This window comes from Vitis riparia, chromosome 12, assembly GCF_004353265.1.
Source record: "Vitis riparia cultivar Riparia Gloire de Montpellier isolate 1030 chromosome 12, EGFV_Vit.rip_1.0, whole genome shotgun sequence".
NCBI classification, from domain to species: domain Eukaryota; kingdom Viridiplantae; phylum Streptophyta; class Magnoliopsida; order Vitales; family Vitaceae; genus Vitis; species Vitis riparia.
Genome location: NC_048442.1, coordinates 18,444,062 through 18,470,854, shown reverse-complemented (window position 1 = coordinate 18,470,854; position 26,793 = coordinate 18,444,062). Strand labels below are relative to the sequence as shown.

The 26,793-nt window shown below is 35.4% G+C and overlaps 4 protein-coding genes and 1 non-coding gene across 6 annotated transcripts; 3 read left to right on the top strand and 2 right to left on the bottom strand.

Moving 5' to 3' along the window:
- Positions 1-440: 440 nt before the first annotated feature.
- On the bottom strand, positions 441-513 carry TRNAV-UAC. The gene has a single exon. It is a non-coding gene; the product is annotated as a tRNA-Val (tRNA).
- A 4,159-nt stretch (positions 514-4,672) lies between these two features.
- Positions 4,673-9,531, top strand: LOC117925818 (tetraspanin-19). Its single transcript, XM_034844909.1, has 6 exons — positions 4,673-4,932; positions 5,915-6,014; positions 7,250-7,330; positions 7,449-7,553; positions 8,001-8,189; positions 9,202-9,531. Exons 1-6 carry the CDS (start codon positions 4,781-4,783, stop codon positions 9,211-9,213), a joined length of 639 nt encoding a protein of 212 aa, XP_034700800.1. The 5' UTR covers positions 4,673-4,780; the 3' UTR covers positions 9,214-9,531.
- A 4,955-nt stretch (positions 9,532-14,486) lies between these two features.
- Positions 14,487-17,088, top strand: LOC117925884 (expansin-B3-like). Its single transcript, XM_034844993.1, has 4 exons — positions 14,487-14,804; positions 15,118-15,424; positions 15,833-15,962; positions 16,481-17,088. Exons 1-4 carry the CDS (start codon positions 14,657-14,659, stop codon positions 16,673-16,675), a joined length of 780 nt encoding a protein of 259 aa, XP_034700884.1. The 5' UTR covers positions 14,487-14,656; the 3' UTR covers positions 16,676-17,088.
- Positions 17,089-19,073: 1,985 nt separating this feature from the next.
- LOC117926495 (lanC-like protein GCL2) lies at positions 19,074-26,665 on the top strand. Of its 2 annotated transcripts, XM_034845600.1 has the most exons (7): positions 19,074-19,423; positions 19,507-19,685; positions 19,839-19,950; positions 20,057-20,173; positions 20,267-20,584; positions 21,048-21,419; positions 26,474-26,665. In XM_034845600.1, exons 1-6 carry the CDS (start codon positions 19,250-19,252, stop codon positions 21,384-21,386), a joined length of 1,239 nt encoding a protein of 412 aa, XP_034701491.1. In that variant the 5' UTR covers positions 19,074-19,249; the 3' UTR covers positions 21,387-21,419; positions 26,474-26,665. The 2 variants fall into 2 exon arrangements, with proteins under 2 accessions (XP_034701491.1, XP_034701490.1); XM_034845599.1 differs by lacking the exon at positions 26,474-26,665 and having other exon boundaries at positions 21,048-21,630.
- Positions 23,279-26,543, bottom strand: LOC117926497 (bifunctional epoxide hydrolase 2-like). The gene is made up of 5 exons (XM_034845602.1): positions 26,353-26,543; positions 26,064-26,278; positions 24,334-24,504; positions 23,997-24,232; positions 23,279-23,733 (listed from the first exon to the last, which is right to left on the bottom strand). Exons 1-5 carry the CDS (start codon positions 26,420-26,422, stop codon positions 23,484-23,486), a joined length of 942 nt encoding a protein of 313 aa, XP_034701493.1. The 5' UTR covers positions 26,423-26,543; the 3' UTR covers positions 23,279-23,483.
- Positions 26,666-26,793: the final 128 nt, after the last annotated feature.

Here is a 26,793-nt window from a genome sequence, read left to right as displayed (position 1 = left end):
GATTTTGTGAGATGTCTTCTTGATATAAGCTTCTTTAGCCTTCTTCAAATGTGGAAGGCTTCTTTAGCCTTTCCACATGCCTTACCCAAAGAAAACCAGCCCATAACCATTCCTAGTGGCTAGTAGATATTGCCTTTCCACATGCCATACACAAAAAAAGACTTGCCCACAACCATTCCTAGTAGATGTTGCATTTCCACATGCCATGCAAACTGCTTAATGAGAATGAAAGGATCAGAATGAATGAAATGCAAATTTGTTCAATTGACACTATTGAATAACAAAGTGCTTGAACAATTGCAGGGAGTATCATAATTAGTGGGATGAAAGTCAATTTGAGGTAGAATGAAAAAAAAAAAAAAAAAACTTGTAATGGAATGGAAGTCAATTTGAGGTAGAATGTAAATTTTCCCAAAAGAGGGAAAAACATTTTTGAGAATTGTTGCTGCCCAGGATCGAACTGGGGACCTTTAGTGTGTAAGACTAACGTGATAACCACTACACCACAGCAACTTGATGGCAAACATCTCTAAACAAGATCTACATATTCATGTTTTTAAAATGGAGCTATTTGTTTTTTAAACTTTTTGCTGAAAATAAATAAAAGTAAGTTAAAATGCTTTATAACATAAATGAAAATAAATTTTTTTAATATCCGTTTGCATATGTTGCTTATTTTCTTTTTTTAAAAAAAATAGAAAGTAGTAATTATTATTATATAAAATATAAGATCTCTTTGAGATTTATTTATAAATATATAATAAAAAAATTTTGATATATTTTAAAAAATATTGCCTCAAATTAAAAATTTTAAAAGTAATTTTCAAGAAATGAAGTGACATTCATTATATAGAATGAAACAAAATTAATTGGACAAAAGTGATGATTTTTCAACAAAAACTTGTTTTTTTCTTTCCAATAAAAATATGTGAAATTAAACCAAAATACTTTATAAATTTAGGGTCTCTTTGGTAACTTTTTTAGAAAATAATTTTGAAAAATATTTTTTGAAAATTGTTCTCTGATTTTTTGTAAAATAAAAGTTTGTTTGAAAAATTGTTTTTAATATTTTTAAATATGTTTTAAAAATAATTTTTATATGTAGTATTTTATTTTCAATCATTGTATATATTTGTATAATTATTTTCTAAAATAGCTCTCAGAAAACAAGTTAAAATAATTAAAAAATATTCTTTGAAAATATCTTGTTTGTATGTTTTTAATAATAGAAAACATAAAATAATTTTTGGTTTCTAAACATGTTTCTCATATTTTTGTGTTCTCAAAAACAGTCCACAAACAAGTTTTTATATTTTTTATATTGTTATTATAGGAGCACATTCAAGACATGAAAGATAGTATCATTTTGTTTCCTAAAATATCTTCTCTAGTAATGTTTTTTAGCATCACTTCAATTAAGAGCTAATTTTGATGTGTAAAATTGCATTTACTCATAGTTTTAACAATCTCATGTGTATCCAATTATAACGAGTTCCGAAGCTTCTAGATATTGCTCAAACTATAAAATAAAAACTAATTTCTTCATAACTATATAAAAAAATATTTGTAATTTATACATATATCAAAAGAGAGGGTGGATAATTTTAATAAAAAAAATTAAAAATAATAATTCTTTAAATTTTATGAAACATGTAACGACCCGCACCCAACCATGTAGATATTGTCCGCTTTTGGCCCAAGGGGGTCCTCATGGCTTTAAAACGCGTCTACTTGGTTAAGAGGAGTCTCTATATATATAGCGTCAGGAATATTCTCCCCTATCCGATGTGGGACATCACAAACACCCCCCCATGCAAACACAACGTCCTCGTTGTGTCCCATGGGATTGCGGGGCCAAACAAACAAAGCCAAACAAACCCCCACACCGGGGTCGGGGATCGGCTCTAATACCATTTGTAACGACCTGCACCCAACCATATAGATATTGTCCGCTTTTGGCCCAAGGGGGCCCTCACGGCTTTAAAACGCGTCTACTTGGTTAAGAGAAGTCTCTACATATATAGCGTCAGGAACATTCTCCCCTATCCGATGTGGGACATCACAAACACCCCCCCATGTAGACATTTGTAACGACCCGCACCCAACCATGTAGATATTGTTCGCTTTGGGCCCAAAGGGGGCCCTCACGAATTTAAAACGCGTCTACTTGGTTAAGAGGAGTCTCTACATATATAGCGCCAGGAACTTCCTCCCCTATCCGATGTGGGACATCACAAATACCCTCCCATGCAGAGACAACGTCCTCGTTGTGTCCCATGGGATTGCGGGGCCAAACAGACAAAGCCAAACAAACCCCCGCACCAGGGTCGGGGATCGACTCTGATACCATTTGTAACGACCCGCACCCAACCATGTAGATATTGTTCGCTTTGAGCCCAAAGAGGGCCCTCACGGATTTAAAACGCGTCTACTTGGTTAAGAGGAGCCTCTACATATATAGCGCTAGGAACTTCCTCCCCTATCCGATGTGGGACATCGCAAATAACGACCCGCACCTAACCGTGCAGATATTGTCCGCTTTGGGCCCAAGGGGGCCCTCACGGCTTTAAAACGCGTCTACTTGGTTAAGAGGAGTCTTTACATATATAGCGCCAGGAACATTCTCCCCTATCCGATGTGGGACATCACAAACACCCCCCCCCCCCCCATGCAGACACAACGTCCTCGTTGTGTCCCATGGGATTGCAGGGCCAAACAGACAAACACCCCTTACGGAGCCAAACAAACCCCCACATCGGGGTCGGGGATCGGCTCTGATACCATTTGTAACGACCCGCACCCAACTATGTAGATATTGTCCGTTTTGGGCCCAAAGGGGCCCTCACGGCTTTAAAACGCATCTACTTGGTTGGGTGCGGGTCGTTACAAATGGTATCAGAGCCGATCCCCGACCCCTGTGTGGGGGTTTGTTTGGCTTTGTCTGTTTGCTTCCGCAATCCCATGGGACATAACGAGGACGTTGTGTTTGCATGGGGGGTGTTTGTGATGTCCCACATCGGATAGGGGAGAATGTTCCTGGTGCTATATATGTAGAGACTCCTCTTAACCAAGTAGACGCGTTTTAAAGCCGTGAAGACCCCTTTGGGCCCAAAGCGAACAATATCTATATAGTTGGGTGCGGGTCATTACAAAACACCTCTTCGAAAAGCTTGAAGGATTTTGTAGGTTTATTAATCAAGACTTGATAGAAGAATTTTATAAGTTTCCACAAATTGAAGATACAAATCAAGAAATTGAATTTCAATAAGAAAAACGAGTTTTTAATAAGAATAAGAAGTTTTGAATAATAAGAAGAAAAAGAAGTTTGAATAAGAAGGAAGAAGAAGAAGTGCACAATACACTTCTTGAAATTGAAGAAGTTTGGAATAAGAAGTTTCTAATAGAAGTTCACAATATATTCCTTCAAATCATAAAAGTTCACAATATATTCCTTCAATTCGTAAAAGTTTACAACACACTTCTTCAAATGAAAGAAGTTCATGATATACCTTTCCAAATCTCGACCTCGTTCAATTATTTTAATAATAAGAAGAAGAAGAAATATTTTTTCAAATTGAAGGAAGAAGAAGAATAATATTTGTCCAAATCAAAAAGTTTCACAATACACTTCTTCAAATCTCGGCTTTTGAAAGAAGAAGAAGTTCATAATATACTTCTTCATCTCTACTATTTTGGAAAAAGAAGATAGCGATATGCTTCCTCAAATCTCGTCCTTATTCAATTATTATAATAATAAAATAATAAATAATAATAATGATAGTTCACAATACACTTCTTTAAATCTTGTCTATATTCAATTATTTCAATAATAAAAAAATTGAACACTAATTATAATAATAATAATATTTCATAATACCTTTTTTTTCAAATCTCATCCTTATTCAATCATTTCAATAATAAAATAATTGAATAATAATTCAAAGTTCATGATACCCCTCTTAAATCAAAGTTCATTTCAAACAAGTTCACATTATATTATTTTTTTTATAATATTTTTTTTAATAGTAAATATATATATTTTTTTATATTTACTTATCTCATTCAGTTGATGTAACGACAACCTCAAGTCAAGTCTTCAAAGAGGAGTAAAATATAATTTAAAAAAATCTTATTTAAAATATTCTAAGTTAGAATGAATGAAACAAAATTATATCTTATAGTTTGTATATTAAATCTAAAAGTTATTTTAACAAAATCATTAAAAGTAGTATATAAATTGTAATTAAATTGAATTATGATTTTCGATTCAAATGAATTATTATTATTTATTTAAAATAATATTGGTGTTAAAAAATTTTTAAATATAAAAAGAAATCTTATGGTTTTAACAAAATTATTATTTAAATAAGTATGAATAATTTTATTAAATTTAAAAAGAGTTTTAACTTGTCATGAGTTCATTTAAAAATGTCTTATTTAAATATTTTTTTAAAATAACATTTTTTAAATAATGGTTGTATTCTAAAGGAATTTATATTTATATTTTATTTTGTTTTATTTTTATTTTTATTTTTTTCTTTCAGGACAAGCACCAATCACCCACGATAATACCATATTTTTTTTATATTAAAAAATAAAAATAAAAAATAAAAGGAAGTGTCCTAGAAATCCACCAAAATTTTGTCATTTATAGAAGAAAGCTTAAAAAAGAATTACTAAAAATTGGTGATGAACAGCGTTTTGATATTAGCGTTAGGGTTTTCAACAATTGAAACCCCTGTTTTTGTTGATCCATTGAGCTTTTGGGAATTGGAATCCAATGGGGCGAATCTTTCGAAGTTGCATGCAATCGATCCTGAAGCTGGTGAATTCCATCATTGGAATGGTTGGTATTGCAATGGTGATGTATGCTCTATGGATGATTAGGGTTTGGAACAGACACATGGACGATTACGATTCCCGAGCTCCATGGTAATTGCTTTTTCTCCTTGAGCCCCTTTCTTTGGTTGCTGAGAAAATGGTGGAAACAAGAAAAATTAGGACTGAATTGGTTTTTTTTTGTTTTTTTTGGAGTTTCTGAAAAATGGAAATGAAAACTTGGGCAAGTGGGTGGATTAGGGACAGTTGAGTGCAGGACGAGAGAATCTTCGGAGCCTCTGTTTGGTGGCTGAGAAATGGAGGAAAATTGAAAATGGAGTCCAACTTAATTTGAATCCGAGAAAACAACACATTGACTTAATTGAGAGCCTAGAATTTACTTCAATCTAGGCGAGCCTTTTGTTAGTGCTGAGCTAAATCAACATTTAAGAAAATATTCAAATTTCTATTCTATTTTCTTTTCATGCCTTCAGTTTTCTCAGGAGCCAAACTGGGGTTATGGTTTTCACTTTTTCCTAATTTTCTCTCTCTGATTTTGGGGGTATGAGCGTATTTAGTTTGAATTTATTGGCAGAAGGGTTTTTACTTGGTTTATGGAGATATAATTAAATTTCTATTGTTTGTCTGTAAAGAGGGTGGAGGAAAAAGGTAAGAAAATGGAACTTTGAATTTTATATAATCAAATGTTTTGGTTCCTGCGAAAAATACAACTAGGCCAAATAATTCTATCTGGTGCAGGGTTTGTTTAACTCTAAGACCTAAATATATCAGTTGGGAAATGGGTGAACTTGGAGGCTTTTCTGGAGTTGCTTCTGTGTCTTGTGTCCCTTTCCAATTGAATGGTTTATGTATTGATTTTAGTGGGAAAAAGGGTTTTGTGATTCAATCGTAGAGGGGAATGCTGCCGGACTTAGGATGTTTTCTTCTTGCATCCTACTTTTGTAGGAGGAAGATGTTTCTTGGGTTATGCTTTACTATTTCACGAGTAAAGTATCTTTTGATAAAGCTGATTTTGTGTATACTTTTGAAGCAGTTGCTAAATCTTTTTCCTTTTTCTTTTTCATGTAAAATGCAGGTTCATCTACACTTTTCTTGGCCTTGGGGCGACATTATGTTTGTTCACGTGCTTTGGTCATGCTGCTGCTGAGACTGCAAATGGTTGTTGCCTTTATGTCGTATCCTTTCAAGAACCAATTAGATTAAAGTTAATGCTTTCTTAGTTTCTTTCCCTTTCATGACTACGTTCTGCTTCTCTTGGTTGGGTACAAATGATGGATTCTTCTGTTGTGGTATTTAATTGCTCCAATGTATATTATCTATATATGATTATTTATTTATTTATTTATCTTTTTGTTTTCTATTTATGAGCTCAAGCTCTTCAGAAAACGATCAATAAGTTGTCCGCAGTGGAAATGGCTTTTGAAAGAGGATGATTGGATTCATTTTCTGTTCAACTTCTAGAGTAAATTCATATGTCACTCACTATTTAGCCCCACATGTTGTTGTTAAATTCCCATGACAGTGCTATGTTCCCTATTGTCATTTCAGTAAAATCCAATTTGAAAATATTGAGTCAATATAAATTTTTGTCAGGACTAATAGGATATTTGAATTTGGAACTAGTCTTCAATTTAAGCACCACATTTTTATTTTATAATTAGCAAGTGTTCTTTTTATTTTACCAATCCTTTTTTTAGTTATATGAAATTTCATTTTTTTTTTTTACCGATTGTTTTTGGGATTTTTTTATTTTTTATTTTTGTATTTTTAATAGATTAATTGCTTGCTCCTTTCTTTTTTGCAAATTTTTTTCATCTACATCATCTTTTTGATTATATATTATGTATTTCTGTGGGTGAAAGAGTTGGAGTTTTCATTCCAAGAATTCCAATTATCAACTCAAGAATGCATAATCCGAACTGTTTACAGCCAGCTACATTGTGTGTGCATATATCTAGAATTCCTGGGCTCTGTGCTGCCTACAGGCTGCAGATATTCAATAGCTTGGTTTCATCTATAAGAGTAAATTGTGGAGAATGAATAGCTCCCTGGATTTCCATGTGAACTCTGTAGATACTCTTTTCAATGTAAAGTTCTGCTCTAAATAAGAGGTTAATTCATTAGCTTTGTTGACCCTGCTTGCAAATATGATCTTTACTTTATCTTTTTGAACACTCTTAAATACATATGCATTCTCTGATTTTATCAGTATCTATTCTTAGACAGATTTGTAGTGCATATTCCTGTACTGTTATATTTTACAGTGCCTAGGATCTCTTATGATGATGATATTTTTTCTTTTACAAATTGTTAAAAATATGAAGTAGGCATAGAACTTCACTGAATGCTGAATAGAGCTTATGAGATATTATGACATAAAGAGTTCATTGTTGACCTGAAATGGGTATAGTATATGATGTATATCTTTTTTCTTCTCATACTGGAGGCTGGAGTAACTGCAGATGTATTTCTAAACCACGACTGGGAGGAGGTATATTATACTCGCAAACCCTCATCCATCCTAATCTTATTTGGTAATTTATGTGTTTAGTACTGTTGCATTTGAAAATTTGTGTGTTTATGCTGATTATATTCTGACTTGGCATCAGGACTTCCCTGAAGATCCAACTGGGAGTTTTCATGAGTTCAAAAATTTTGTCAGGTCAAACTTTGAGATCTGCAAATGGATTGGCTTGTCGATATTGTTTGTACAGGTAGCTCTCTGATCTGTAGGGGTCCTGTTGTATGGAATTCAAGAATGAGAATCAACTTATGGTGACTTCCATCTAAATAAACTGACTCACCAAGATTAGTTGAACCAGTGGAAAATTTTAATTTATTGGATGGTTGAAGTCTTCCCTATTCTACGAAAAGCCTCCCAGTGCAATGTCTTTTGCAAGAGTCATAATTGTTCCATTAGGCCTCAATACATTGTTTTTTATTTAAAACAGTGCCTTGGAAAGTTTAAGTGGTTGCATAATATTCTCTATTCAAATAACATGATTTTGACTTGTGAAATTGCTTGTGGGTTTGCATGATGATGATTATGTTATAATTTTTTTTTTTTCTTCATTTTTTAGATGCAGAATTGTTTTTGTTTAAGGATTTATGTTTTTATTTCACCTATCATTTGGTTCTTACTGGTTGACCTACCCTCTCAGGGACTGTCTATTTTATTGGCTATGGTACTCAAAGCTCTAGGGCCACATCAGTACTATGATAGTGATGATGAATATGCCCCAACCCGGGCTCCACTATTGAGGAATGCAGTTCACCCACCTCCTTATGTTGCTGGTGACCCCTTCTCTGGATCTAGAACTGATGCTTATGGTATAAGGATTAATGAAAAGGTAAAAATACTTAGTTCTTCTATCATGGTGTGGAACAAAAATGCTTTCCATTCTACCTCCCGAAGGATATTTTTTGTTAAGTTATATGTCTTAATGTTTTTCTAATGCACTTGATGTTCAGCCATTTGATCTTTTCCATTTCTCATCCTTTGACCTTAAACTTGCACCATATTTTTTCTTTTGACTGGTGCTATCAGAGGTCTCTCCATTGCAATTGCCATGCTACCAGTCAACAATTTTTAAGGCATAGATTATATCTTCATGTTGTTATGTAGCCATTGAATTTGCATTTTAGCTCCCTCTCACATCATGAACTAGTTTCTTGATTGTGTAATGCAGTAGAAACACTTATTTATTTCATCCATCCCATTTCAATTCCACCTCCTAATTTCCATGTCTTTATAGATGATTGATTTAGCATGATTCAAATGATTACTTTTAGGCATCTCCTAGCCATTAACTTCTGCTTCCTCGTTTTCACTCCTATTTTCTTGTCTGTTTTTTTTTCATTTTGTTTTAAGTTTTTTTTTTCTTTGTTTTTTTAATTTTATTCTTCCTTTTGGTTTTTGGTAAGGCTCCAATTTATTTAAATTTTTTTTATTCTAAAGCCTCTTTCCATGATTATAACTTTTTGTCAGCAGGCAGCATACATCATAGGATACCTTCCTAAATCTTTTCACTTAAACTAATGAGCTTGTGAAATAAATAAATAAATAAACCTCTTCATATCCGAGGATCACACCCAAAAACAATATTTTGATGCCTACAGTTGATGAAAGGTAATTGTATTAGAACATCTCTTTTTTATTTCCTCCACTCACCTGGACCTTAGTTTTATTTGTATCAAAACTTATCCTTGGATCACTCTTAAATATTCATTTGATCATTTCTTCCATTGTAACTCGTATAATAACTGTCTAACAATGCTTCTATGTTTGGTGATCTTTTCCCATTTCTACCAATTGTGTTTTGTTTGCAGTTAATGATTTTTATTCTTGTATTTGTTTATCAGACTGGCCGGTAAAACGATTTACATGAGGCAGTAGCCCAGTGTTAAGCTGGAAAGGAAGTGCAGATGCATAATAAGAAGTGCTGTTGTATGATTACCTATTTCCTGCGTGTTGATCCTTGAAGATGAAGGAGCTTTCTGAGAAACATACTGTAAGTTGGTAAAATTGGTTGTGCAGAGTGTACATAAAGCAATACCCTTCAGCTATTATGCTCAAATCTCATAACAATGACAATTTATATCGTACTGTTATTAGATTTTGCACTGTGCTTATATACATTGATATCCTATTTTAGGAATTCACACGGTATGGTCATTTCATGCCTTGTATCATTACTTGTCCATTCATAGAGGAGCATGCATGTCTTAGGACTTGGGACTTGAATGGCCTATAGATACTACAGTTCTCCGCTGGATAGCATCAAATATATACCATGTCATTTACTTGCATATTCATCACTTCATGGGGATGATCAATACTTCAGCTGCCTATAAAATGTGGGATGCTTTCTGGCAATGGAAAGCCAAGAAGTTAGGTAAAGGGCACATCAAAAGGAATGACTCCATTGAAATGGGGTTGGTGTTCCCCCAACAAAGGTGTCATTGTTCTTAAACAAAACACCATGAAAAATATTCCTTAAGTGGCTTAGTGCATCCTAGTGGTGGGACTTGTCCTACCACTGTTGAATACATTGAGAATGGTTTGAGAGTCTTAATCGTAGAGTGGTTGAGATGAATATGACATGTATGAAAACCATTCAGTTTGGAATGAGGTGGGATCAACTAGTATCTTCTAGTTATCTATCAAATTTTGAGTATTTAAATTATGAAAATTGAAAGGAGAAAGAGTTGTAAAACAAAACAGAGGTGGAAAAAGCAGCATAACAAAGCTCTAATTGAAACACCCTCAAATCACCTGTAAAGGGTCTAACTAGCCCCCTTTCACTTTCCAAGGTGTCCCCCCCTGTCCCCAGCCATCGGATACTTGAAATCACATCCAGATATGATCCAACATTGTTCCACATAATTCCAAAATCAAAATAGCAAAAAAGTAAAGCCTTCACTATTTGTGTAGGCTTTTCCAAATTCCAATTAGCCCCTTGATGTTAGCTTTCCAAAAGTAAAAGATTCAGGTACAGATTTTTAGCGGACAGCCATGCAAATTGCTAACTCAACCCACATGTATGATGTAATTTTTTTATATTTGTATAATAATTGAGATTGGAGGGCGTTTTGTGGTATGATATGAATGGATCTTCTTCTTCTTCTTCTTCTTCTTCAAACTGTTGGGTACTTTCAACTACCAATTTAATCATTCTCTCTTATCACCAACTTTGACAACCCATCATGCCCTTAGTCTAATGTCTCCTCCTCCTCAATTTTGCTCTTTCCACTCCATGCCCCCCTCAAATCATCTATGCTTCGTATCTTCAATCCATTATTGGGAATGTGGGTAGCAAAAGCCCGCCAAGAATGCCATCATTTACGGCCATGAAAATTCGAAAGAATTTGTTTAAGAATTTCGTGTCAAATCTTCTTGGCACTAACCCTTTGATTTGATCGATGCATTGTTGTCAGGGTCACATGAATAATCTCATGATTTGCCCTTCCACTAATTGTAACTTCTTCTAATGGCAATAAAGAATGATCTTATAATAACTTATCATTGAGACGACTCGTCTAATTTCCTTGAGCTTTATGATATCAAGGTTGACAAAAGCTTGATGAATGGGGTTGATGAATCCCATCTAAGCATTATTTATTATGAATGATGATTATGTGACATATTGGTGATAATTAAATTAGAATGTGGACCACATGGTTGAATGTTAGAGTAGATACTTGCAGAAAAGTTTGAATACAGGGACGCAGTCACATGGCTTGGTACGGTTACACTGTTACAGACAAAACAAGAATTTTATGTAATCCTAAAAGGATTTTGGGTTTTTTTTTTTTTTTTTTGGATTTTGTAAATAAGCATCTTCTTCTTCCAATGGTTTTGGACATTGGATCAGCCACATAAAGGACACAAGAACAAATAAAACAAAGGTGTGAACTAAGAGCTAGTAACTTAAGAATATTATATTAATTATTTTTTTAATAAATTAAAAAAATATTATTTATTTTTTTTATCCCTAAAGTTAATTTCTTTTACTCATCAAAATAAAAGGGAAATTTGATAAAAGTAATATTATAATATAAGCTTTTAGAAAAATAATTGATAGGAAGCCTTACATCCATAAGTTATGAGATATTTTCATGCTATGTCATTTTCTAGTAGGATAGGTGGTAGGGGATGACTTATCCAATGGCTTTATTTCCAAAATAGCCGGTAGCTGTGAAATGATTTATACCTTTTAAATTACAGAAAAAAGTTAAAAAAAAAAATTGAAAAATGAAAAGGGAAAAGAAGTACAAAACACAAAATTAAAAAAAAAAAAAAAAATTCTTATAAACTAATTTTCCTTCATTCCTTTTTCTTCCTTTCTTTCATCAGGGCCATGATCCCCAATTTTCAAACATGGCAGCTAGAAAGAATGTAAGGAAAATGGAAGCCATAAATGTGGAATATGACAGTGAAATATCTTTCTACAGTGTTACCATGAGTCCATGAGAGTGTAAATGATGAGACTTTTTACATGATGGAGAATAGAAATAATAAGTCAGTGATTTGGGTATCCAAGATGTGGTCCAATTTTGAGATGGATAAGGCACGAGGACTAGACAATTGGGGGGCCATTTCACCCAATCATGCATGACTTTAGAGCCCACATTATGTGGTTTGTGTTTTTGACATATCAGTGTAGGGTGAGGGGGTGAGGCTCCACTTGGCTCCACTTGGTCTACCCTTTTTCATTGGTATAAATATTTTAATCTTCCAATATGTTGGTGAAGTACTAATCAAATTCATTGTTGAAACCCACTTTCATGAATCATCCCAACTTGGCCTCTTTGGATTAGAAGAGTTAAAATGCATTATTTTATTTTATTTTATTTTTATTTTTATTTTTTTTAGAGGGTATTCATTCCTCTAACCCACGGGCTACCCTATTGAAAAGACAAAGGATGGAACCCACCATTAGATTTTTTGTGTCCTCAAAGTAGGCTTTTTTTTTTCCCTCCTTTTTATTTATCCTTTTAAGCACATAAGGCTTCAAATATTAACCATATTCTCTTTTATTTGGATCAAAATTGATTATTACTTTGCATATATTTTTGGTTTTAGGTATACTACATATATAATATTAAAAAAAAAAAAAATCCCGAAAATAAACACTTTTTTCCTTTTAACCATACAAGACATTTAAAATTAATCAAATTTTATTCTCTTTTATCAAGATTGTTTGGACATACAATTCAAAAATATATTTACCCAATTAAGAAGAGACCGCTATATATATAATACTAGAAAAAATTTTCTAACAAATACGAGATATTACAATCATCACCATATACAAATACCATCTCCTTGTCATATCCTACAAAATCATGAGGATGACAACTGACAAACACTCCTTATGATAATCGACAAAACGTCATTTCCTTATCATATCCTACAAAATCATGAGGGTGACAATTGACAAACACTCCTTATGGTAATCGACAAAATCCCATATCACGGTTTACTTCTTTTTATGTAAATATTATTTATTGTATATCCAATATCTTCATATATATATATATATATATATATATATATATATATATATATAATTAAAAGAACTTTACCATATAAGGGAATATTATTATGCAGCTACTTTGTTATTTCATTTTCGACTCAATTTCGTTACATTTGAAAATTACAACATACTTTTTTCTTCGATAAAATCTTAAAATAAGATTGCATAAATTTTTTTTCCCAACAATACCATGATTAACGGTGAGGCCAATCAACTAAGTTGACATGGATTATTACTCACACCAAGAGATTTTTTAAGTTATAAATATTTATTTAAAATATCTTTATTATCACCTAATTGCTTATTGTATTTTTGGATTATATTACAAAACCTACAAGTGGTATAATGTGTACTTTCATTTTTCATAAATATAAAATCCAATTTTTATTCAAATATAATAAATCAAATGAAATTGATGTTAAAATGGGTTGGTTTGATTTAATAACTAAATTGGTCCTTCCACCAACTTGATTCAATTATCAAATTAATTAATAACCAACCTAAACCCGACCTTAACCACCCTTAATTTTCCCTTTGAATGTATACCAATCACACTTAAAATATCCACTTCATTGTTAAACATTCACTTTTAATTCCAATTTCCCAAATTATCATTGATCTTATGAATGTTTATGTAGATTGAAGATGCAAAAATTCTTCAAAGAAAATATTGGAGATTTCATTCCACCATTTTTTGGGTATAGAGATGCATTTTCTACATTTTCTGTAATTTTATTTAAAGGCCGAGAGAGAATCTTTTGAGGAAAAAGAAACCTATTTTTTAGTATCACTTTTCCTTGTAAAAAAGTAACTTTTGTAATAGGTTAGTAAATTTTTTGTAACATGTCGACAAACTTTATTAGCTTTTGGGCACATGAGGGCAAGAGTAGTTGGACTCGTCTTCCTAGGTGCATGTTAGTCGATCAAGTCATCCTGTAAGTTCAGGAGGTCGTCTTCTTTTATGATCTTGATTTTGAGATAAGATGATTTTATGCGTTTTTAGATATCTCGTTTAAGAGGTAATGTATTAAAGATATATTGGTGTTTTGGTACTTCCATATATGGTTAGATCAAATTAAATATTATGATTTTGTCATTCACCTTGTTAAAACATGAAAGTCTGACGGATAATACTTCCTAAGAATCAACTTATTCACTTTTTTTAAAATTTTATTGCAAATGTAATCATAAAATCATTGTTAAAATGATCAAACTTTTTAAAAGAATTAAAAACTAATAGACAAAATGGGGCGGAAGATTCCAAAATTAGGCAAACATTGGTAATTCTGCACGAGAAAATCATTTTACCAAAGTCAATGTTTTTACCCTGTCCTTGCCTTGTCAATATCACTTTCCCTTCCCCTTATCACGTGGCGCAATAAATACAAGATTAAGGGCAGAAAGATCCCCACGAAATTACCAAAACGGCCTTCATGCCCTCAATACAAAGACCGACACGTACGGTTGGGCGGAATTAACGCCTTAACCGTCGGTTGGCCCCGGAAGGACAGTGGTACTCTCGTGAATGAAACAAACAAGCAGGGGGTAACATGGTCATGAAAATTATTTTATAGCTTTATATTGAGGCCTTCGAGACCTGAGCCCAACAAGCCTAAGTCCTAACACTCTGGAGCGTGGAGTCCATTGACAAAAGCGACTACTTTCTCTGAGAAGAAGGGTGCCGGCAAAGCGTCTGTTTCCCCCCATTTTCCCGCATTTTCTTGGGTTTGCCGTCACCGGAACCTGACAGAGTGCGCTGCGGTGCTGACCCACGAACAATGAGGGTGCTGGGTATTGGGTTTTTTTGGGTTGTCGTCGAGGGGCTGTTGCTTGTCTCCGGCCAGCTCCAACACAGCCTGTCCAACGCACATTGGCACTCAGCCACCGCCACCTGGTACGGCAGCCCCGACGGAGACGGCAGCGACGGTATGTTCATGTTCCCCTCCACTAACGCCTCCAATGCTGCTTTGCACAAAAGCTGAAATATCGGCGAGTCGACTCAAATTTGTCCCCGAGTCAACTCGCCATAAGCAAAATTGAAAATTCTCTAATCTTAGTTTTTGAATTAAATAAAGCAAATAACAGCTCAAAATTCATCTGGGCATCCTTTAAATGACAAAATTTACATAATTACAAAAAATAAGAGCAACATTTTCACATAGTTACTTTACTTTATTTTTGGACCAACCTTTGATATATGTAACAAATTTTATGTCTATAATATGGTGAAAAATTGCAGGTGGAGCATGTGGGTATGGGTCGCTAGTAGATGTGAAGCCGTTTAGGGCAAGAGTAGGGGCAGTGAGTCCGGTGCTGTTCAAGGGAGGGGTGGGTTGTGGGGCATGCTACAAGGTGAAGTGCCTTGACCACAACATATGTTCAAGGAGAGCCGTTACAATCATAGTAACGGACGAATGTCCAGGTGGGTACTGCTCAGGAGGGCGCACCCACTTCGACCTCAGTGGTGCAGCCTTCGGTCGCATGGCTGTGGCCGGAAACAATAACCAGCTCAGGGACCGAGGCGAGATCTCCGTCATTTTCCGCCGGTATCTTCCTCTATTTCCCTTTTTTGCGACTGCCTCTCTGCCTCCGCTTTGTCTCCTTCTGCGTTATTTTTTTATATCGACCGCTGAGTGCTGACTGCTGAGTGGTAACTAACTTTTGGAATGACACGAATGGACATGGCTTTTACACTTTATTTTTTGTTAGGCAAGGGGGTTTTGGTCTTTTTCGTCCACCTTGTAAATTGTGTTCTCCTTTTGACCATTGGGTGCAGGTGTTTGTTTCCTAATTTTTTTCCCAATTCTAAGAAAATTTGCAAAAATTCTCTTTTGTACTCCAGACAAACAAAGAAAGACAAGTTTTCAATTTTTGTTGTGTTGTTTCTCTTAGTATTTTTTTTTATTTTTAAATTTTAATATTAATATTAAAAATATCCATTTCTATAAATGCAGGACTCCATGCAAATACCCAGGGAAGAACATAGCCTTTCATGTGAACGAGGGATCAACTGATTATTGGCTGTCACTTCTAGTGGAGTTTGAAGATGGAGATGGTGATGTTGGGTCCATGCATATAAGAGAAGTAAGTCCATTTTCCACTTTGGGGGTTTCATAAAGCAATTTGAAAGAGAAAATGTTCATCTTTGAGGGGTAGGTGGGTGGTCAAAAGTTGTGCACTTTCTCACTTATTTACCTAAAAAAAAGAGCTTTCACAAACATGCCCAAATCAAGGTCAGTGGGTCCATGAAAATTTTGAAAAATAAGAAAGGGATAGTGTCTGTAATTTAATCCTCAAAATCCCCATCATTGTGGGTGACCAGCTCCAAGATCATGTGACCCCTGTCCTAACATTTCCATGCTTTTTTTAAAAAAAAAAATATTACAATAATAATAATAATGTTCAGTGTTCACTTAATTTAATCACCAGTTTCCCCAAGAAAGTGCTCAAAAATCCTTTATAGATCTAGCTATTTTTTCATATAAGTGGATAAAACACTATGGTCACTTTTATAAACCCCACCCACAGACATTCTCATAAACATATTTATTTTTTTATTTAAAAAAAATTATTTATTTATTTGGAAATGTGTATGTGGGCAGGCAAGTTCAACAGAGTGGCTAGAGATGAGGCATGTGTGGGGAGCAAGTTGGTGTATAACTGGGGGGCCCTTGAAGGGACCATTTTCAGTGAAGTTAACTACACTATCAACAGGAAGAACTCTGTCTGCAAGGGAAGTCATTCCAAGGAATTGGGCTCCTAAGGCCACTTACACCTCTCGGCTCAACTTCTTCTAGTCCCTGCAGTTGGGGGTCTTCACCCAAAATATGAGTTTTCTTAATGCTAAAGCCTCTCTACTCTCACCCCCCATGACACCCAAGAAAAGTAGCCCTTGTGGGGTTGTGTTCCTCAGGCAAGAAAAGTAGCCGTTGGAGCGCACAAAAGGCATCCCAATGCTCTGTTTGCCTCTTTGTTTTTTCTTTTTTTCTTTTTCCCTACTTTGTTAGTGTGTAATTGGTATAGTTTTTTTGGAGCCCTCTCCTAAGGAGAGAGAGCTGTATTTTCAGTCTTGTGGGGTCTGGTAGTTTTTAGTGTATCAGGGCCATTGAATGGCCTTGTTGCTATTGTAGCTTGCAATGGGTTCATATGGGACCTCTATGTACTATTTCCTATAGTTAATATCATCATATTATTGAAGCTTATTAATGGATTTTTGTGTTAAATTGGGAACTTGGAGAGATTGGTGAGTGTTGTATTGACTTTGGAATGAGGATGTCAGTGGGCATAAATGCCACACGTCAGAGCTCACATGCATGGGTTTTCAAGCTCTTATTAGGTGGTGGGTGGTGACAAGTGACAAGGAATGTGTTATGCCCACACGTGGAGGAGGGTCCCAATTTGATTAAATTCCTGGGTAATTTGGCACATGGCCTTCCCCTCTATGTGCTAAAGGTCATTTCTTTGGTCCCACTCGAGAAAAGGCATACCCCTTCTGTAAAGGCTAAAGACTCAACACCCACCCCTACAGATCTGCGTCTGCTCTCGTGAATGCCCTCGCTATTGTCTTCAACCCATTAATAAATAATAATACTAGAAAACTATCTCTTTTTCCTTTCTTTTCTTTTCTTTTCTTTTATCTTTTTTGGAACTGTTTGCACTGTGGAGCTTCATTCAATAATTTGGATATGTCTGAAGGCACTGTCATTGAACACAAACGTAATATTACTTTAAGGACGGCAGCTTCACCTTCACTATGCTTCAGTGTGTATTTTATTGAGATGCCCTTTGCAGGTGGTGTCGTGTCACTGGAAATTTTAATGCAACCACTTTAATGTAATGACGTAAAGATAAATTAATACGTACGAGATTTTAATTTGATTCGACCACGTAGAAATATAGAATATGGTTTATAACAAGTATCGTACAACAATTAGGAATTCGACACCCTCTCGAACCAGAGGTAACAGGGGCAGCAACAAGTAGGTACAAGAGAATCCTGGCCACCATGACCTCCCACAAACAGGAGCAAAGGGGTTCCACCGGGCCACAACCCCCGCTTTCTCAGTTACCCTTTACATGCTTTCAATGCATCTTTTACAAGAAAAATATAATCATCCATGGAAAAAGGTCAAGCGTGCGTTCATAAAGAACAGAAAGATCTTAAAAGAATGGCTATATGGGCTCTACCCTTCAGTACCCACTACCTGATTCTGGGATTCCAAACACTTTCTTGCCCGTAGCGAGTCCCATCTTTGCTGTGGGCTCTCTTTGATCTGTAGGGAGGAAATGATAGTCAATGTCCTTGGAATGAGGCCATGGCAGTATTAAACTCTTTACTTTTGCCTGTACTTTGAAGCCTCCCTTCATCTGTGCCCTGTGACAGTAATGTATTTTAGTCCCTTCTTCATCAAATTTGCTCACAAACAAATGTGGGACCAATAGTTATAATCCTACGGATACTTATGAAGAATCAACAAAAAGACAACCCACAAGCTACAACGATATGCTTCCAATGGCACAAATATTATTCACTTTAAACTCCGTACTCCATTAGTCCGTATAACTACTAATATCTCATGGAATTGTGAGATCAAACAAACAAATACTTTTTATAAAGTGAAACAAACTCTCACATCCAAAGGTCGATGATCGGCTTTGATACTATTTAAAATGATGTGTTTCTAATTGTATAAATATTACTTATTAGATATTCATGCCTTTAAAACATGTCTTCGGAATTTTTTTCCGATATCCAGTATGATATATCACACAAATAAATTTGAAGCATAGAACCCAAAGCTAAAGAGAAGGATAGTCTAGTTAAACAATCTCAGATTAAGTGGGAGCAAGATCCTACTTCCAAATAAAATTTACAAAGATTATAGCAATGGGACTTGGGAGAGCATAAAATTAAAATAATTGGAAATGAAATTGAAAAGTCTGAATATTTCGAAGGATTGGATTCTAAAACAGACCTCCTGACCCATAGAAGAATCATTTAAAGAAACCCTTGGGCTTAAAACCAAGGAAGGTTCTTTCAATTGAGATTCTAAAGCAGGCCAACAGAGAGGAAAGGTCTTAAGCCCATTAAGCTATCGATTCATCAAATCCAGGCAATTGCCCAATCAGCAAAACAAAATCACAAAAGCCCAATTCAAAAGCAAATATAATTTGAAGGGTTTGGTTCAGAGACCCAGTTGGCAGAGCAAACATTAGCCAAGTGTACCAGGTTTTCCACGTGTAGTGAGCCTGAGCTCGAGCTCTGAGCACTGGCGATGGCCATGACTTAAGGTTAACCACATCATTCTTCAGTCTTCACACCATAGTCCCGCAAACGTCGACCCACAGTCCCACTATCCTCGCGCGAAGCCATGGCTGATCGTTTCTTTCCAAATGTTATGCCAGACTACGTTGCAGAAACCCCACCAACCCAAGAAGAAACACCCGCCCAAGGAGGGGAGGACTCGCTTATCAAGCTTCTCTCTATGCCCTTTTCTGCACTCTCTCAGAGGCTCAAACGAACAGCTCTCGATCTCAAAGAAACCGTAATCATCTCTCTCCGTCCCTGTGTATATGGATGAGTTGACGAGTCCAGGGAGAACACCAAGTGTTTGTGTTTTTGTTTCAGGCTGTGATAGAGACTTGGGGACTCACTGGGCACCATGTGCGAGACTTTACCCTCTATTCTGGGGTTCTTGGGACAGCTTACTTGCTGTTCAGAGCGTATCTAGTTACTGCCAACAAGACTGATCTGGGTCTTTGCTCTGAGATTGTGAAGGCTTGCGACTCTGCTTCTTTTGGTTCAAGGTTCACTTTCTACCCGCATTACATTAATAGTTTCTGGGTTCTGGACTGTATTTCAGTTTGCGTACTGTTTGGGATTTGGGATTCTATCATGGCTTTTCTACATTGCAAATTAGAACCAATTTGCTGAATTAGGATGGTTGTGTGATGTGTTAGGGATGTTACATTTATATGCGGACGAGCTGGTGTTTGTGCTCTTGGTGCTGTTGCAGCAAAGCACAGTGGTGATGAGCGTTTGATGAATTACTATTTAACTCAATTTAACGAGGTGGGATTGCATTTTATCTATTGTAGTGGCTGTGTTTATTTCTCAAGTTTTGATTTTCGATTATTGGTGTTTGACCAATGGAATGGATTTTGAGCCATGAAAACAGATCAAACTGCCACGAAGTCTCCCTGATGAGTTATTGTATGGGAGAGTTGGGTTCTTATGGGCGTGTTTGTTCTTAAACAAACATATAGGCCAGGGAACAGTTCCTCCTACCTACACTGTAAGATACTACTATGTTTTGGAGTTTTTTATTTTTTATTTTATTTTGAATGGGAAAATAGGATAGTGGTGATATTCTGATCATATTGTTTAGGGAGCAGTTGTAAGTGAAATTATCAAGAATGGAAGACGATTGGCTAACAAGGGAAGATGCCCATTGATGTTTGAATGGTATGGGGAAAAGTATTGGGGTGCTGCCCATGGCTTGGTGGGGATTATGCACGTTTTAATGCACATGGAATTGAAAATTGATGAGATTGAGGATGTTAAGGGTACTCTACGATACATGATTAAGAATCGGTTTCCAAGTGGGAACTACCCTGCAAGTGAAGAAGATAGAAACCGGGATGTTCTTGTGCACTGGTGTCATGGGGCTCCTGGAGTTGCTCTCACACTTGCCAAAGCAGCTGAGGTAATGTTATTGTGGCTATCAAGCTTACTGAAAATTGATTTTTTATTTTTATTTTATTTTATTTTATTTTTATTTTTGAGAAGCCCTTGAAGATGTAGCTTAGCTTGTCTCCCTTGAGCCCTATGCTCAAGCATCTCCTTTTATTATAGCTTGTGTGGCAGTCTAAATGGAGGACTTCTTGTATTGACTAGAATTCTGCCTAAGATATTTTCCCCAAAGAAATTGAAAATGTGGAAGCAACCTAGGCATTGAACCTTTTTCCACTTTCTTTTCTAATGAACTTAACAAGCAGAAAAGTTTGTGAAATATTTAGTTAGTATAACTAGAAACACTACTTCCTTTTAAGTTGATATGGGAAAATAACATCAGTGTTGGGGTGTAAACAATCAGAGAGCTAGATTTTCCTACCTCCTTTTGGTTTATCTTTGTTTATGTTCGTTTTCTCCATTTTTTGCTACCTCAGATTTTCGGAGATGATGAATTTCTGGAAGCAGCTATTGATGCAGCAGAGGTAGTTTGGAATTGTGGGCTGCTCAAGCGAGTTGGGGTTTGCCATGGCATTAGTGGGAATGCTTATGTGTTTCTCTCACTGTACCGACTGACAGGCAAAATGGAGTTCTTATACAGGGCCAAAGCATTTGCTTGCTTTCTACTTGATAGAGCTCATAAACTTATATCAGATGGAGAGATGCATGGAGGTGATAGCCCCTACTCACTTTTCGAAGGGTCAGGTGGTATGGCTCATCTTTTTCTGGACATGATCGAACCCTCTGAGGCCAGGTTCCCAGCTTATGAACTCTGAAAATTTATATATATCATGGAGGAGAAAATTTATGTAAGAAATTACTTTTGTCTTCAAAGCTCAGCTCTTTTAGAATGCATGTAAGAGGTAAATGTCTTGTGCATTTTCATAGAGTGTGTCATAGGAGTTGCTTGCTTATAATTTCTCTGGTCATCAATTTCATTTTCACAGAGTTTGTTCTATCATGAATCACTGTAGGAGAGAAAACATTAATAACTATGAATGATCATATCTTTTCCATTCATTTTGGATGCTAGTAGTTGAAACAACTTGTTAATACAAATATGAGGTAAGTCAATTAAGTTATTTTAAGAAACAAGTTTTAGTTTGCATCACTTGAATTCAGTTTTCCATTTTTTTTTCCTTTTAAAGATGACTAGGCGAAATTGTGAGCTCTATCATGAAACAACCTTCACTGAACCACCATTCTTATATATCTTACTCATTAAACTTGTATCTATGTTAAAACCTTCATAAATAAACCTCATGTTGCAAAATTCAATTTCAATGAAGTTGTTAGGCTCAAATACTCCTGTGAGTAAATAGTTGACAAAAACAGGAAGACCAATGCTTGATTTTGCTAAAAAGTATAAGTTAATGGGTATTGGATAATGTCTTTGTGTGTTGGCAATTTTGGTTCAAAATTTCATTGTAAACTCCTAGCTTGGATACTTCGAATCCTCCTCCGGAATCTTGTCATTTCGAAGATCATTGCACTTGAAAATAACTAGAAATAATGGTGAGCATTTTTGAGGTTGTGGATAGGTACATAAATTGATTGACCAAGTTTTTAAGCTGTTATATTTTTATTAAAATACAGTTTTAAGCTCAAGGGTGTTTAATATCTTTGATTTAATCCAATTGGCTTAGTGTTTGATGGATTCCTTTATTGGGTGATAGATCAACTATATCTTAAAAAATTTCAGATTGATGAATGGATCGATCAAGTTTTGATCATGACATGCAAATTTTAAATTTTCTTGATATGATTTGGACCATTGGATGGAGTTATACCCTAGTATTTAAACCTTCTTTTCCAAATTACGGTAAGAGAAGAGAAAATGTCCTTGAGAGCCCCCTTGAGCTTTAAAACTTTTTCAACTTGGGGAGCATTTGTTTATTGGGAAAATTTCTAGTTATTTGAGTTAAAAATCATATTTGAGTGAGAAATTTTCCAATGAATTAAGTTGATTCAGTTTTGTTTCCCATTTGTACTCTTGTTCTTTATCTATTGGGGTCAAACTCAAAATGTCTTCTTGATTGGGTATCAAGAGGAGGCCGAGATAGTGCTTTATAGTAATATCAAGTGTGCTCCATATGAAGATGGTGTGAAGCTGAATTTGGGATTGGAGTTTTTAGGTTAGGTAAAACCTTATACTTAGTGTTTTCTTCGAAGTGAATTTTGTGATTGTTAGAGACTCATTTTTTTTTTCCAGAGATTTTTCATGTTAAATCTTTTTGTCTTTATCTCTCATCTCTCTCTCTATTCTCTTTCAAATTCATTTTATTTTACCTGAATATCATAACTGTGATTATTGATTAATTTGATATGTCCAAATGTTAAGATTTGATATGATTTTTCAAAATGTTAAGATTTGCATGTGAAGTGCTTTATGTATGGTTGTTTAGAATGAAAACTCAATGGAATTGCTGCTATACTCTTGTTTGGGAGAGTGTTGAATCTATTTACATTTGACTTGCATATTTTGGACTATTTGGGAGATCGTTATTGCATCATTTTTGCATGTGTTTTGTTTGTTTGATGAAAAGTAAAGAATAAAAAAACGGAAAAGTTAACATTTGTGGGTTAACCTTTGTAAAATTTTTAAAGGCGCCTATTCAACCACCCCCCCACCCACCTCTAGGTGCTAATTCATAATTGAGATTCTAGGTTCTTCAACCAAGTTGACGGACCTGAAACCATGTTGATCCACCATAGTTCAGTGATTGAATAGATGTGACAAATTAAGATGGCAGTCAGAGTGAAAAACTCCATAAGAGATCTTTTACAAATACATTATTAAAGCTGCCACAGTGGACATCTTATTCTTCTCATGGATCTTCTTATTCTGCAATTGAACTCGCACAGCATCTTTATCAGGTGCTATGTTTGTTGAGAAAGGTGATGAGTAGTTGATTCACCTGCTCTGGAAGTTGTTCTTGGACAAAATGATTCCCTTCTGCCATGAAAATGATCTCCAAATTTGGCATAAACTCCTTCACTTTCTCACTCCGCGTGTATCCCTCCAACCCAGGTAATTTTAGAGCATAGTCCTTCTCACCCATGATTAGCAGCCCTGGAGCTGTAATTTTTGGATCAGTTATACCACAATCTTCAGCCAAAGTCCTGCAGGGAAGGAGCAAAAATTCAAGTCCTTGATTTTAGGGATTCAAAGGAAATAAGCACCATTCTAGGTGTTTCGGGCCAGAAGTCTGTTTTTCCTTGAAGTTCCAAATTGTGGGTTAATCCATTAATGGGGGGTTGTAGGTGTTAGTACCCAAGAACTTTGTTCTATTGCATCCATTTCCAAAGGAATGGCCCGCTATAGAAATCATTCTAGTGGTTGTTTTCCTTTAAGTTGCTTCCATCTTTGTGAATTCTCTAGTTACCTGTATGGAACCTGCAGTGCAGTACGAAACCCAGAATTCTCATATAGGCTTGAGTAGACTTTGAGGTCATCCTCAGTGAACCATGGCGGTAGAGGGGTAGATGGATCAACTAAGTCCATGATCTCCTGGTCATCACTGGCTACTTGGAGCTCACTTCCACAGAAGAGAATGTAGATGTTTCTTATCACTGTCTTAACATCAAAGCGACCAAAATCTGCTTCAGCTCTCCCTGGTTCCTGCAATTAGATAGGCATTAATGGTGTTGTGATGTGGGAGTGAGCAATTGTAGGAGATTAAAAAAGAAGCTGATGATGGTGGTGATGACAAAGAATTGTACCCGCCACCTCTGAACATAGAAGCCTTTCGGAAGGAGATGCATTTGGATGGCAGATACACCTGGTAGAGAGAAAGGGATACCCAGTGTTATGACACCAGATACCCTTTCAGGGTGGACTACGGCTACGTGGAATGCCGGCATAGCTCCAAAGTCCTTCCCTACTAGAAAAGCCTGGCCCAACAATCACAGTACGGACAATAACCATCTTTGCTTCCAGGATAAATTATGGTAACTACATTATTGCTAGACCACACCATATTTATATGAACACAGGCATAATTAGAGACTTGTACACACACTACTGATGAAGATCTTGGACAATTGCTCATTTTCTTGGGTATTTCCCTCTACATTTCTGGTACATGCCCTCATAGAAACAGATAATGCTAATTTGAAGAGAATCTCTCACAAAACTTTTTCATCTAATTTAGTAGAAATTTTAACTGCAACCATTCCAAAAATGATCTCAGAAGAAAATATAACTGTGACAATGATATTGAAATCTTATAGCATTCTTATCTGAGAATAATAAACACTATATAGTTTGTTCTTAGATGATTCTTTCGTATTTATCTATAAGGAATTTCTCCTATGGGAGTAAAAAACATGGTAAGTTATCAAAGGGAAGAAAATGGAGAAATCTTGAAGATTTAAAATGTTGTCTTTCTACAAATAATATGCTTTCAGCCATGGTTATCTTTGCTTTGAATGCTCTGTCATATACTTCCCCACAAACCTTTTGGTATCAAATGCCAGTCCTTTCACAAACCTTCCTTTTATTTTTTATTTTTTTTTATGTTTTATTATAATTTCATTGATGAATTACACAATGCAGAGTTCTTAGAAGTTAAAGAACATCAATAAGAATTTGTTACTTTCTATGTTTTCCTTAGAATGAGTCCGATTACAATCTGTTGGTTGCTAACACAATCAAGGGAGGAATATGATTTATTTATTTAGAATTATTCTTTGCATGATTCCCATAATGAGGCTAAGTATAATGTTTCCAGTGCTAATACAAGTAGATGATATAGAAGCCTTCTGAATAAATAACTAAAATTTGGCCAAATAAAAGTTGAACTAGCTAAAATAAATACCAATCTATTTACATTTTGGTAGAATTTGATAATTATTTGTCATGCTGGTATTATGTTCACTATTCTGATGCATGTTTATGATAGTAATGTTATTTATTGTGAACTGGTTTCACCAATTCATTATTCAACACTCAGAACAGAGAATTTTTCATATTCCAATAGCCATCATTCTTGTATTAAATTAGATATGTTTTACATAGTTGGCATTGATCATCAAAAAGGGTTTGGAGCTTAATCCCTAGTATCTTTTCAGAGGTTTCATAGACTGTTTGAAGTGATTGAATAGTAAACTTTGGTCATAAAATGTTTGTTTCTGAAACTCTTCTATATACAGATAGATGATTGGGAATGTAAAATTTTCTTCAGTTGATTTTATAGATAATATTAGAGTTTGCTAGATTGTGTGGGATTGATCTATTGAATCTAACCAATTTCAAATTTTCAATCCTAGTTTAGAAAAATAGTCTTCTGGGTGAGCATAGGGTTAGATTGGATTTTAACAAATGAGTTTCATATTTAAATTAAGCTAGAATTATTTGTGAACTTGATCCCAACTTACCCAAGTTGTAGCTCTAGCACTTATATTGTTCACAAACATGTATGGAAAAGTGAATTTAATGGCATTGCTAGTACCTTATTGATACCTAAACAGTCCATAACTCCAATTACATCAACCACAAGATCACCAAATGATGCCTTCTCAGGCTCAGGAGGGTGTTGGGAGAGCCCATAGCCCCTGAAATCAAAGGCAATTGCTCGGTAGCCAGCAGCTGCAGCAGCAACCATTTGGTGCCTCCATGAGTACCATATTTCAGGAAAACCATGCAAGAACAGCACCGCTTTAGGACCTGCACATTGATTTTCTTTTAAGTTCATATGTGTTTATTTCAGTTGGTATCAGAACCTATGGTTTATTCTTTACCTGTGCCTGTCTCAGCCACATGAAGCTTTAGCCCTCCTACTTCAACATGCTTGTGCTGAATCTGCTCCATCTTTTCTTTAGGTTTTTTTTCTGAGAAATTTAACACAACCCCTTTTTGTAGAGAGGAGAGGGATGACTTTTGAAGGCGATTCACTGATTCCCACTTCTTGGTTTGTCCTCCCGGAGGAATGGGCTGGTTTCCTGGATGTTGAAAGGTGGAATCTTCGTAGTATTTTCTTGATTTTAAATTCGTATGTGTTGGAGAAATAAGTTCACATTAAGTTAATGGTTTCAGAGTGAGGTTTATTTATTATCTGGGCCCACCTCACCCACATGAGCTTTACTTCATCGTTTGTTTTGGTTTTTTTGAGGCATTTAACCCAACACCTTTTGTAGAGAAGAGGGGATGATCTATTATATAAATGATGTGCATTCCAAAAG

Coding starts and splice junctions, on each gene's coding strand:
- LOC117925884 (XM_034844993.1), top strand. CDS start 14,657: ATGAGGGTGCTGGGTATTGGGTTTTTTTGGGTTGTCGTCGAGGGGCTG. Junction 15,425..15,832: donor ATCTCCGTCATTTTCCGCCG/GTATCTTCCTCT, acceptor CTATAAATGCAG/GACTCCATGCAAATACCCAG. Junction 15,963..16,480: donor GGTCCATGCATATAAGAGAA/GTAAGTCCATTT, acceptor GTATGTGGGCAG/GCAAGTTCAACAGAGTGGCT.
- LOC117926495 (XM_034845600.1), top strand. CDS start 19,250: ATGGCTGATCGTTTCTTTCCAAATGTTATGCCAGACTACGTTGCAGAA. Junction 19,951..20,056: donor ATTTAACTCAATTTAACGAG/GTGGGATTGCAT, acceptor CCATGAAAACAG/ATCAAACTGCCACGAAGTCT. Junction 20,585..21,047: donor CACTTGCCAAAGCAGCTGAG/GTAATGTTATTG, acceptor TTGCTACCTCAG/ATTTTCGGAGATGATGAATT.
- LOC117925818 (XM_034844909.1), top strand. CDS start 4,781: ATGGGGCGAATCTTTCGAAGTTGCATGCAATCGATCCTGAAGCTGGTG. Junction 4,933..5,914: donor TACGATTCCCGAGCTCCATG/GTAATTGCTTTT, acceptor TGTAAAATGCAG/GTTCATCTACACTTTTCTTG. Junction 7,554..8,000: donor TGTCGATATTGTTTGTACAG/GTAGCTCTCTGA, acceptor CTACCCTCTCAG/GGACTGTCTATTTTATTGGC.
- LOC117926497 (XM_034845602.1), bottom strand. CDS start 26,422: ATGGAGCAGATTCAGCACAAGCATGTTGAAGTAGGAGGGCTAAAGCTT. Junction 24,505..26,063: donor ACTGTTTAGGTATCAATAAG/GTACTAGCAATG, acceptor TTGTTGGGCCAG/GCTTTTCTAGTAGGGAAGGA. Junction 24,233..24,333: donor TCTATGTTCAGAGGTGGCGG/GTACAATTCTTT, acceptor ATCTAATTGCAG/GAACCAGGGAGAGCTGAAGC.